The sequence below is a fragment of the Protomyctophum bolini genome, assembly GCF_963924005.1.
Source record: "Protomyctophum bolini genome assembly, chromosome: 6".
In the NCBI taxonomy this organism is placed as follows: domain Eukaryota; kingdom Metazoa; phylum Chordata; class Actinopteri; order Myctophiformes; family Myctophidae; genus Protomyctophum; species Protomyctophum bolini.
In genome coordinates, this window is record NC_137867.1 from 40,074,150 (window position 1) to 40,087,671 (window position 13,522).

A 13,522-nucleotide genomic window follows, 5' to 3' on the forward strand; every position below is an offset into this window, starting at 1 on the left:
CTTTTTGTAAACCAAAATGTATAAATGGAATATAGGCCTGTCCTACGTATTGTGTAAATATTCAGTCCTCACAAACAAAACATATCCTTCTGCCGTGTATTATCTTTACAACTGCGCTGCCTATAATTAGATATAAATATATAGGTAATAAATAACGTAGCCACTCACACCTTAGTGCTACTTTAACTCCAAGTGTGTGATATGAGACTCAGGGATCTCAGATGACCCTTCCTCACAGCAGACCTACTAGCTCACACGCATCACATTGCGGCATACGTACAGAGGCATTAACATCTTGGCGATCAGCGAATGTCTTCTTCTTTGCCGACAAGGCAAGTGTCTGCCAATATTACCGATTACAACTTTGGCTAACATACATCATGTCAGCGTATGTTCAAATGGCAGATCTTTGATTTGGGATTTTCTTTTTAACTCTTCATTGACAAACCCGATAATGATATATCATTATGTCAATGAAATATTTAGAAGGTTAAGATTATTAGGATAAATTGCTTGACTCATATTTTGTGGGGGTAACATTGCAGGATGACTGTACTGACACCGTGTCTTTGCTCTCTCGTGTGCCACTTGGTGAGATGTTTCGGTCGCGCTTCAAACAGACCACACAGTGTCTGCCATGGCTTCATCTGATTATCTGCTTCTCCTCTTCATCATGACAGAGATGACCAGTGGAATGCCTGTTGCCTGGAAACAAGAGTTCCAGGTCGCAGGGACAGGATGGAGGGGACCTTGGACACTCTCTTTCTCACTCACTCTCTTCCCTCCCTCCCCCCTAACTAACACACACTCACACACACACACTTTAGTGCCCCAAATCTCTTCTATAATGGGACTTCAATGCAGGTCACATGAAGAGAGAAAGGACAGGGGGTATCTTATCTAGTTATTGAGATATCAGTAGTCTAGTTTGCGAGTGAAATGGTAAATGTACTGCATTTATTATAGCACGGATTCTAGTCTTCCAAGCACTCAAGGAAGGCACTAACAATTTATATGTAACGATCAACCACCACCAGTAGAAAAATATATATATTTGTTTTTCTGTTAGAGACAAATGATTTTTGTCACTAGATGAAGTTAAATTTAAAAGTGATTATTTTCCATTTGAGACTCCAATACTGAATGTTAAACATTTATAATGACAAAATGGTGCTGTTGAATATAAATTTTGTTTTTTTATTCCACAATAAAAACAAAATTGGTATTATTTTAATTGTGAATCATACCCAATTCAACTTTTGGGTACATGCATAGTAACAGACCCCATATATTTATAATCAGATTTTATATTGAAAAATATATTTCTCTTTAATTATTACTTAAGCTGTCATCCAGAATAAAATGTATTCATGACGATAAATGTATTTTGGTTTTAATTTTAATAAACTTGGAATGTTCTTTATATTGTTTTATATAAAATGTTTGTGCTTTTCTTTAGACTGTAACATCTGTCCGGTTCAAATGATTGAGGTTAAGTCTTCTCATTTCTGCCTATACAGTATTTCTTTGATTTAAAGAACAAAGATCAATGGAATAAATAGGTTTTAATGTAAAGTCTGTTAATATTTTTGTCTATTTTGAGTATTAATTAGTTATAAAAAGTCATTTTATAATGCGTTTCCCTTGCACTTTAGTCATAATGCTTTTAATGTTGTGTGTGAAGCAGTTTGAATTGCCTTGATTACATTTAGGCTATACAAATAAACTTGCCTTGCAAAAAATACGAGAATAGAGAATTAAAAATATGGCAGATGCCTCTATTTGTTTGTAAGATATCATTTGATTTCACAAACATGTTTTTAAACTGCTTCATTTACATGTCAAACAAGAGGCATTGTCTCACCTTTCCCATAGATTTTATTCAACCGCTAGATTTTTTTTTAAATTATCTTCTAAGCTGTTTACCTTAAGTTTGGTTTTATAGATTGTGAGATAAAAATTGTTTATACACAGCCTATATATATATAATGTGTTCTTTTCATGCATGTTCCGCTTCCAACAAGTTAGAAGTCGTGCATTTTAAACGGGGAGTGGGGAGACGTAAGGTCCAGGTCCTTGTCATTGTGGCTGTTGACACAGATTGTGAGATAAGAGATAGGATTTTAAGATGGAGTCAAAGTTAAGGAGATCGTGATGGATCACATCTGCCTGGTTGTGACCCTCCCCCCACCCCCCCACTCTGCTTTACCCCACCTCCCCTACTGTACTCCTGAATCATTATTCACCGTCACTGCAGGGGTCGCATCCTGCCTTGCCTCCCATCCCCACCCACCCACGACACTAGCAACCCTCCCCAGGGAAAAGAGAAGGCATACAGAGAGACGCCTTGCCCACACACCACCCCCCCACCACCAAACCCCTTCCTTGGTGCAGAGAGCTGTGAGGCTGACAAAGCACTTTCTTTCATTTGATCTGTTAAAGCTGCCCTGCTCAGGCACCAGCCCTAAGGGCCAAAGAAGCCACACCAACAACATTTTTCCTTTTCTTTTTTGTTTTGCTGAGCACAATTACATTTTTTTTAAAGGCATTTCATTGACCTGCAGGGGACAAAAAGACAAATTCTTGGCACATGGTCAATTCTGAAATCAATGAAAATTGAGTTTCTTCTTCAAATCTGTTTAGGGATAAGGCCAGCAATTACAGATAAGCTGTAAACCTGCCTGTATACACAATGTGAAAACATGGTGAAAATCCAAGTCAATGGCAGACCATTTCGCAAAATAGTTAAAAAATCGTGCTGTAAAGTGGTAAATGCTCAAGGAGTCAAAATGGTTGTAAAACATTTACAAATGTAATTTTGTAAGAGTAAAAAAGCTAGGCATAATTGACTCTTTTAGCCTAACGTTCTTAGTTGGGTAATTCATGCACTTTTTCATGTAAAACTGTAAGTATTTTAGCAATTCAATCTAATTACAATTTATTTGACAGTTCTATAATGATTTTACTGAATCTAATTAGGCATTATGGGGCAAAGTATTTCATTGAATTAGGTTAAACTTAAACACATAATTAGGACCTACCAATTGAAAAGTGTTTTAACATGATTTAGCCTAGCTATAATAGGGTGTTGTTAAATTCCAGTACTGCTTAATTGATAGCCTATATATATATATATATATATATATATATATATATATATATATATATATATATATATATATATATATATAATTAAATATAATTAGTTATGTAGCCTAATGTTAGAATTAACACGAAATAATTATTGCCAGATAGCCTTTATAACCAACACATTTCGATTATTATGACAACTGGTTAGAATTGGGCTATAGGCTATAGCCAAACATGCAAAACGAAAATATCAAGCCGATGTCTGTCAGTGTATAAGCAATAGGCGCCATCACCTCTGTTCATACTTGAATATAAAGCTTTGCTTGCAACCTGTTTCAAACAGGCTTTCTTGCACGGTTAAAGGAATTTTAATCTTGGAAATGTCAATAAATCTTCACACACCCACATGGGGGCACACGATATGGGACTGGCGCCTGCATGAGAGGGAGACATGTCCTTCTGAGGCAAAAGAAAGCAACGGAGCCCTGTTTTTAGCTGTTGTGACCTGTCAATGGGATTTGCATGAAAATTAAAAAAGGGGGAAAGGAAAAAAAATGCTTTGTGACAAAAGTCAAATTGATGACCAGCCTATACAGAAACATGTCGGAAGACTTGCCAGCATGGTGATCAACCCCCCTTTGATGTATTAGCAAGTTAGCAACACATTAATCACACATCAGCGTGCAGAAAATATGAGGCCACTTTGTATCCATATATCAGACACACAATATAGACTAGGGCCTAGGCTACAGTATTACCAATCAGAAGAAACAGTGCGGGAGCTTTGGGCTAATTTTAATGCAGTTCTAATGATTGAACTGGAATCTTTTCATGATTCATCCTCGTTTTGGGGGTTTTGGGCCGTCTTCGTTTCCATCTTTTCCATCTATTGTGTATAGTGCAATATAGCCAACAACACTCACCGGATTTGGTGACTAAAACCTAATAGCTTCAGGGCGTTCTCCAAGTTCAAAAGTTCACTTTTTACGATCTCTCCCCAAAGCCCGCTGACTACCCCACGTCCAAATAAAAACATTCCTACCTCTCCGTTCCCTTCCCAGCAAACTCAACTCCAACCAACCAAACCAAACCCAACACATCACATCACAGTGCACATGGGAAATAAAACATATCACAAGAGAAAAGGCCACCATGCCATGATGAACCTTAAACCACCAAACCAAACAACCATTGACTTCCGCAGGTCTTTGATCGAACAAGGCCATGCATTTCAAAGTGGTGGTAACCCTATAAGACGTCTTATACAACAATGTCTAATGTCTTTAACATCTTTCATTTTAAAAGCTATCGTTTTGCCATTTTCATATCGTTTGAATTAATTAATGTCATCCTTGTTCTTCGCCAGGGGAGGCGGCTGTTAAAGTGTCGCACACACACACAGAGAGAGAGAGAGACCCCTGTAGTGATGCTGCGGGGCAATGTATGGCTAATTATACACACATCTCAATTAAATCACTTATTAATTAACCGTATTAACAGAAAGGCACGAAAAGGGCATGTGGGAACTTCGATACGGGTCGGGTGGGTGGGAAAAAAACCTAAAACCACGCTACCTTAATGTTTATTTACCTAGCCTTCTAGCAGCTAAACCTAACGGCTACCCCCGCTACTAAGGTCATTTAAAGCTTTCATTTTATAGCCCAAAAATACACTCCATCACTCCGCAGCAGGGGTGTCGCTTGCAGAAAAATAACCGAGCTTTAGTACACGCCAACAGGCTCGGTTGGTTATTTTCCGCAAGCGACACCTACCTACCTACCTACAAAATTAAAAGGTGCACGTTAAAATATATATACACAGGCTGTTGTTTTTGCAGTTGCACCTACCGCTGCTCACGGACTTCGCATTGTTTCGTTCCGGGTACTCGAACCCGTTCGCCGCCCTCTTCTCTATCTCCATTCTCCTTCAGTCTTCATGGGCCGCCGCAAGAGCCGCACTCTTCTCTCGGTTGTTGTTGTTGTTGACGTCTTGTTGTTGCAGCGGTAAATGTTAACGTAAAAAAAAAAGCCCGCTGGAATGGAAAGATGCAGCCGCCGTGTGATGATTCTTTCTGTCCCCGTTGGCCGTTCAGTTTGCTCGCTCGCTCACTGGGTGAACCAACCGCGGCCCCATGCTTACTGATGTCAGCCCAGCGGGGGGGATAACAGTCTATGATCCACACCCCCAGAAGCCCCCCCACCCAACAACACACACACACACACATTACGCAATGCTGCAGGCAGGCAGTGAGGCAGGCATTTTGGGGTATCCGTTTGGCTGGAATGCTCACATTGATTAATTATGCAGTTTGTAGGCCTAGTTGGAAAAAAGAAGGTGGCACCGCGTGTATTTATTATTTTTATATATTTTATCCAGAACAGATAGGCCTATGTTTTAGTGACTATTAACGTGCTAAAAGAAACGTACAGTAGTGCCTATTGGTTACTTTTGTTAAATCAACATTTTAGCTATATTAATTAATTATATTATATATTCATTTTATTCACACTGGACAGTTGGGGAATGGGAGTGGAAATGTGTGCTCCTCAGAGTGGAGATATGCACCAGGCCAGGGTACCTGTAGTGTGTTGTGTTGAGACCTGAGGCCCGATTTGAAACATTTGAGGTGCATTTGAGGTCTACTCTACTGAAAGTGTGCGTGCAAAGTTTCATGCCAATCGTGACACTGATTTGTGGCATTTTTGTGCAAACCGGGCCAATGGGGATAGAATCTGCCAAATCTGACAGAAAAAATGTGAGTAGTAGAGAAAAATGTGAAAGATCTGGCCTATATGGGGAGTTGCAGCATGATCCAAGGAATCCAGGGGGACATTTTGATTTCAATCGGTGGAACGACACAAGTTTTTGACCGTAATCTTCGTAACGTAACGTAAGCTAAAGGAATCGTGTTTTTATTATTTTTCTTTGATATTGTTTAAGCCAGTTCATTGTTTTCAAGTGGATACTTTTTGAGAGAAGCTCAGGAGGATTCTGTTTGTGGATGGAAATAACGGATTGGATTTTGCAATAAATTCCCATAAAGTACACGACGACGATCTCCGCCATTCATTGGATGATGTGAGTTGATCATAACAATAAGAAGTGGAGAATTGTTACATGATACGAGTCAATACTAAAGTTCTGCTGAATATTACTGTGACTAGTGAAATCGCCATTATAGATACCATAAGGCTGATGTGAAACAATTAAGTTCTTCCTTGGCCTATAGGGAATGTGAATGCGAATTTTCACAGTTTTCAAAGGCTTGTGGCATTTTGTACTACACAGACCACTCCAGTAAACTTTGAAAGCCAATCGTAGCCAATAGGAATTGAAAATTAAAAATCACACCCAGTGTGAACTTGTGAAGTGAGTGGTGTCTATAATTACGTAATCGTTATGTCACTGAAATAGACAGTAACCACAGTAACCGTGCTGACACCCAAACACACACACACACACACACACACAGTCAAATGTTGGAGCAGCTAGCACTGCTCAAAAATAATCTTAAAGATACGGCGTGATCATCACACGACTACAAAGATAATGTGTACCGATTTGCCTGTGATTTGAACAATATTGGTAAGATAGTATAGTATGGTGGCACTTTGACGAAAATTGGCTTTTGGATTTCATTTTATGAGTAACAGCTACAATATTTACAAGAACAATATACAGTGTGTTAAAACAGCACTGTAGTTTGGGGTACGTACCGTATCAGTGGCCACTTTGGACACAAATAACATGTCAGCCACGTCTTTGACTTCATTACCCAAGAGTCTCTGCAAGCATGTCTGGCAAGGACACGCTGTGATTGGCCGGGCCCGGGCTTCACTTCGACTGACAGTTCTGCCATGGTGGCTTGGCTCATTCACTCCTGAGTGAGCGGGTGAGTGAATGATTGTTTCCCCACATATCTCGAGAACTGTCTAACCGATCAATGTCAAACTCTGGGTGTGTGTTGGCAAGGAGCGGCACGGGTGATGTGTCCACTCGAGTGGGAAGTCTGTTGGATTGGTCCAGAACTAATGTGTGACCATGTTTACCATGTATATGGAAATCTCGATCTGTATGTCTGTCTCATCTGTGTTCTCATCGTGTTCATTTCATGCCCATATGGAGATTCCTGATTGCATCAATACGACATCATAGACACACCTCAATATCGAGGACAGCACTAAGGGTACAACAGGTATTGCAGGAGGGGCATGCGTTCCCAGCTGGAATGTTTTCTAGCCGAAATCGGCCTATAGTCGATCTATATCTACGTATGAATTCACAGAATATCTGAGTGAGTGCAGTGTTTCCCCCTTGCCAGGATGAAACTCATTGCCATAGTAATGCAGTCAAGCCCCAAGCAGCCCCCCAACTTTATTGTTAAGGGGCCAAGTCCGAAGGGCCTCTTCTTCTTCCGCCACTTTTTGCAGTTCTAGCTCAAACGAGCAGTCATTTTTTACGAAAGTAGGCAATATGACAGATAGGGCTATATGCCAAACGGCGAAGAAACGAAACTCGATCTAGCGATCAATTGAAAATGCAAACTTTGAACAGGTATAAGTCATGCCCCATTTTAGCCATTGATACACGCCTGAGAAGTGTGTGTGTCCGTGCTACATTATGAATTATTAAAGTACCAGAAGGACTTCGGAGTGCTGGCTATTTCTTTCTTAATGTGAATCTTTGTGAGCCGTGCACCAAACAAACTGCATATACAAGACTGAGAGTGCTCGTTTTTCTCCTCTACTGTCACTGTTTTACAGACACATACTGTACAGTATGTGTCCCCTCATGCCGAACAACTTTCGTGCTCTGACATTTGACCTCTGACCTTTAGATCTCCCACCATTTTGAATGATATGGAAAAACAGTTAAAATCAACCTACTCCCGGGATGTTTGAGGGGCGCTACGCGCTAGCCCATCCTGTGTCCAGCTTTGAGGGTTTGTGTAAACAAACATTGTGCTAACACGAACATTGAATGCCATTGACAATGAATGGCCAGCAGTTTGTGTAAATACAAACATTGTGTAAACACAAACTGAAGACGAAGGTGCAGGACGCAAATTGTGATTGGCCGGAATGAGATCATGTATGATGATGTATGATGATAAGCGCCCCTCACTTCACACAGGTGTGATTTTATATTCAGCTATTAGTGTAGATCTTTGTCTTACAATGTCACAAACATAAAATTCCCATTGACAATGAATGGAGAATTTACATCATGTGTCTGAGCAAATCAGCTATTTTCGTCCTACACAAACATGAAATTCCCTGCATTGACAATGAATGGACAATTTTACGTCATAGTGTCTGAGCAAATAGACATTTTTTAATCAAAATACATTGTGTAGAAATCACACCAAATAGCAGAGTCATATTTACGTACATCTTACCTAATTGACTAAAGTGATCTTGCTATCTTCAAAGCCACAATTTACACTGCCATTAGCTGTCTGCTTTAAAAGGACCTTATCTTCATGGTAGGCCCTACGATTTCTGTGAAATGAAATACTCCTTTTAGATTCTGAGGGTAAGGAGGACTATAGCAGGTGGGGTCGGGGTGTTGAGCCTTGGCAGGCTGTATAGTATGGTAGCCTACTACTGTTACACACTTACTGTACATACCAGTCGGCAGTCTTGGTGGTGCTTTGTGGACCATGGCCAAACTATTTGTCCCACACTGCCACCTATTGGAGATCACAAAACCCACAGGCATTTCAAAACTACTGCTGACAATATGGGCCATTTATAGTCTAGTCTACTCTGCATTATGTTCTGTCTTTATTATTTGACCTGTCCTGCACTAGTTTTGTGTATGTTGTGAATCAGATGGGATTTTCCATAATCATAGCTTCAATACACACACACACACACACACACACACACACACACACACACACACACACACACAAGGCATTTGACATTATTTTATTTGCTTTATGCAAATTGTTTTTATTATGTACTGTAGCACTTTGAGGTTTGGACTACCCCTGAGGACGAGTGGCTGGATGGAAACCGCAAGGAAACCGCAAGGTTCCCAGTTATAACCCGGGCTCCCCCAGAGTGTGTCGAAGTGTCCAGCTGGGGACCACGGTTCGTGGATGTTTCGCCCCTTATCATCATCTCCTGGTGGCAGTAAACAGGGACATCTCCCTGACACCCCTTGCAGCTCAACTTATTTTGATGTCGTCGTCCCCCCGTCGTCCCCCAGTCGTCCCCCAGTCGTGTGTGTCGTCTCAGCCAGAGCCAGTGGCTTGCTTTCTCTGCTTCCTCTGAGTGTTCTTTTGTGTGGCCTGTCTCAAACTGGCTCCCCGTAGCCGCCCCCCCACGTCCTTGAGCAGGCGTGACGTTGAGCTGCCAACAAAGCCTCTAGCTCCCACCTCCACCGGGTACATCTTTTTCATTTAAAAATATATATATATTAAGAAGGTCAGTTGATCAACAAACTAGAAAAAGTGCCCCTCAGGGCATAGGTCTCCACCAGGGCAGGTCAGGTTGTGGCCTCTATAACAGGCCAATGTGAAAAGGATAAGGGTGGGATATATTCCTCAGGCTAGTAGGAAAGTGCGTGAAAGATTTCACGTAAATTGCACGCTGCGTTCAATGATTTGAGGCTTTTTGTTCAAAACGGGCCAGTCCTGCAAACTTTGAAAGCCAATGTTAGCCAATTAGGATGGAATATGAAATATTGGACAGATCCGTCTTGAGCACTGCATGACTATAGAGATATTGTGTTTTTACAAAAGTCGGCCTCCTCAGCCTCCTGGTGGTGCTATAACAGGCCATTGTGGAAATCGTTGGCATCTAGAGAGTGTGTGTGCAAAGTTTGGCATAGATCGGGACAACGGTGCCGGAGATTATCTGGTAACAGACGGACGGAGTGCATAACATACTCTCTCCCCATGCCTTCGGCCTGGTGGAGACGACAATGTGCAGAAGTAATGTGATTCAAAGTCAACTAGTCTGTGGGTTATCTGAACAATTCGGCTACTCAACTACCGGTAGTTGGTGTCAAGGAGGGCCTACTGTAAAAGAAAATAAATGGTTTAGGGACCACATTCCACCAGATGTTGCTCTGATCCAAGTCTATAGAGAGTAGACAGAATAGGCACACAGCAGCCAGTGTTGCTCTGTGTCCACAAAGTGGTGCTTATCCCCCATTGATAGAGATAGAGATTAGCCTGCTGTTCACTTTAATTAATGACACAAAGCATGACATGTCATCCTCAGTGTTGGGCAATATTACTATTACTAGGAGAGTAATATGTCACTTACTCCTTAGACATTTTTTTTACTTATTACTTGTTACTTGGAATCAAGAGTAATATAGTTACAAATTACTTTATATTACTTTTCAACCGGGCCCCTTCCACCCGTAAAAGAACACCAAGTTTCCTTTCAGCCAAACAGAATAATTGCAGGATATAAAACAAAAATAGTCAACAGTCTCTCATCAGTCTTTTTCTGCTGCGCAATCTGAACTGCCCACACATGGCTGCAGCATCTCAAAACAGACAGTATATATTGTACAGTGTTGGGCAATATTACTCAAGAGAGTATGTTAATTTTATATTACTTAATACTTGAAATCAAGACTAATATTACATATTATTGAGGGGCGCTCCGATATACAGCTTTAGTCCTATAGGCACTTTGACTGTGTTTTCGAAATCAAAGGGGAATTCAGGTCAAATGTCTGCTAAATCTTGTCCCCACACGTCTCAAGATTTGCCATTGACAATGAACAGACAAATTAGGTCAAAGTTCTGCTAAATATGTAAGTAAATCAAAACATTAAACGCCATTGACATTGAAGGGAGAATGCACACGTCATATGTAAATGAGCAAATAGGGGTGGGCTATATGGTGATAAATATCGTATTGTGATACAATATTGTATCGTGATACGATATTCACTGATACAATAACATAAGTATAATTTATACTTTTGTAGAACGACGGTTTCGTTATATTGTATTTTGGTCTAAATGTTCTGTTCCTCCTTTTTCGTTTAGTTTCTGTTACGTTGTAGGTGGGTTTTTTCCCCTCGTGTTGTGCTTTCGCCGACGTTTTTTATCCGTCCCGTTGTCCTTCAAGTTCCACAGCCGTCTGCCGTCCAGACGGCCACCAGCCCCTCCCACCCGTCACTGGTGCGAAATCTGGGTTTAGTTTTAGTTTTTAGTTTTATGGCTTTTGTGCCTTTATTGAATACCAAAAGACTCACCCCTTTACCAACTCGCCCCGGGCGTACAGCCGGTGGAACTGCGCGGCCTGGTATTCCTATCTAAGTAAATTATGCTTAAAGGACAACTTTAGTTTTTTTCAACCAAGGTTCATGATTTAGGTTGTTATTAGAGAAAGTAAAAGATGAGTGTTCTTTTGTGTATTTAGCCCTATGTTCGAATGCCCCCGCCCCCTTGTCAAAAACAGCTAAAATCCCTAAAACGAAAGAAAACAGCAAATGAAAAAACATTAAAGCTCATCTTTTACTTTAATAACAACCTAAAACATGAACCTTGGTTGAAAAAAACTAAAGTTGTCCTTTAAATGGTTAAAACCTTATTCCTTATTCCTAACCTTAACCTAAAAAAAACTATGCCTAAACCTAACCCCATACCTAAACTTAACCCCAGTAAAACTATGCCTAACCCTAAACTTATTTCTAACCTTATTTTCAGTAAAACAAAATAAAGAACACAAGAACGAGCGGTCGGCGTGAGGTCGGCGGAGAAATCGAGGGGCGAGATGGTTTAGGGTCGATGGTTTAGGGGCGACCGTACCTGTTATCCCTTTTATTGATAGTTACATTACTCATGAACGGGACTCGGATATATATATGTGGCATGTACCTGGACCACTAGGCCAGTGGGCGCCCCTGGGGGGAAAAAATATTGTGATCTTATATTTTTCTATATCGCCCACCTATACATGCAAATAATCGGATATCGGTCATAATAATATTGTGCATCATTAGAGTGATGCAATTGTGAGGTGTGACCTGGTTGGTCCAGGCTGGAACGTTTATTCCCCATTGATATCATACTGACAACCTTATTATTAGTCAAGTCATTCATTAAAATACATGAACGATTGAGTGAGTGATTGTGTTTTGATCACTAAATAACATTTGCATTCATAAATTCTCTACTAGTTATTTTCAGAAATTAAATCACATTGTATCACATCATGTATAATATTGCATACAGGCAGTATGCAATATTATACATGATAAATATAGATTACACTCAAAGGTGATGGGGACATTTGGGAGGAGCCCCTGTCAGGGGGTGTCAGGGGGTACGGGGCCTTTCACATAGGAAGGGGCCAAACACCCGATGGGCACCCTTTTCTTGTAGTTGTCGGGCCAGAGCTCTGCACTCTGTGGCAGAGAAACAAGCCCTCAGGGTCTTCAAATGCATCCTGTGCTGCAGCCAGAGGCTATAGCACGAAACAAAGACATTAAAAACAAAGCAGCTGCAGACCTCTCAAAACAAACTGGTCAGGTTACTACCTGGCCTTACACTAATCTCTGCTCATTATGTGGGATGGCTCAGGATATACAGGAGGACAGAGTACAGCAACTTGCAATTGGGCCTGGTCTTTAGATACTCAAGAAAACAGGCAGTGATATAGGCCTATACCTGTCAGACTACTTTAATAGAAAGACACACACAGGCACAACACCAGAGGGAGCTCCCTTTATCTCACTCAACCCAGATTTGGCACAAAACTGGGGTCAAATTCGTTCTATATAGGCCTGCTGCTATGCCACCAGAATGTGGAATGCCCTACCAAGTACCAACAGGCATCAAAAAGTGTGACTCTTTCCATACCTTCCTGTGCGTGTGTGTGTGTGTGTGTGTGTGTGTGTGTGTGTGGTTGGCAGCAGGTGATGAGATTTAATACATATAGGTCTAAATAAATAGGCCTATACTGGTCAAACACCACGTGTAATATAGTAAAGAAACAGGAGATGGCGCCATATCCTTTTTATAACTGAAGGCAGTGGGGTGAAATCACCGGTTCTGCGTTCTCATATCTAGGCTATTTAACATTTTATTTAGTCCTATTTTTTTTTCCTTTTTTGAATAATCCAATAAGGAATAAGGCCGCGATAAAATTCAAAAGAAAGACACGCCGAAAGTGGAGGATGTGTATTTTTTACCTAAATGCTTCATTTGAACTAAATTAAACCTGTATAATTGCGATCAACCGTTATACCTTAAACCGTATACTAGCCCTTATATGTGCGCACATAGCCTCGAGTCACACACACGTGTTCTACCGAGTCTTGCACGCTTTAATTCGTTTTGAATTACAAACTAAAAAGCGTGAACTCACAAGAAATCTTGTCCAAAAGCCCCTCCCCTCTCTAGGGGCCAGAGTTAGATGACAGATGATGCGCACACTCGAGCGCACAAGTTGAG

At 40.8% G+C, this 13,522-nt stretch overlaps 1 protein-coding gene across 2 annotated transcripts in view; it reads right to left on the bottom strand.

The window, feature by feature from the left end:
• nr6a1a (nuclear receptor subfamily 6, group A, member 1a) overlaps positions 1–5,010 on the bottom strand; it is a gene marked incomplete at both ends in the record, with an annotated part of 100,081 nt that extends 95,071 nt beyond the window's left edge. For both annotated transcript variants that reach the window (XM_080765543.1, XM_080765542.1), the window contains one exon: positions 4,938–5,010. In XM_080765543.1, coding sequence (XP_080621669.1) covers positions 4,938–5,010 — 73 coding nt within the window. The remainder of the gene's footprint in view (positions 1–4,937) is intronic.
• Positions 5,011–13,522: the final 8,512 nt, after the last annotated feature.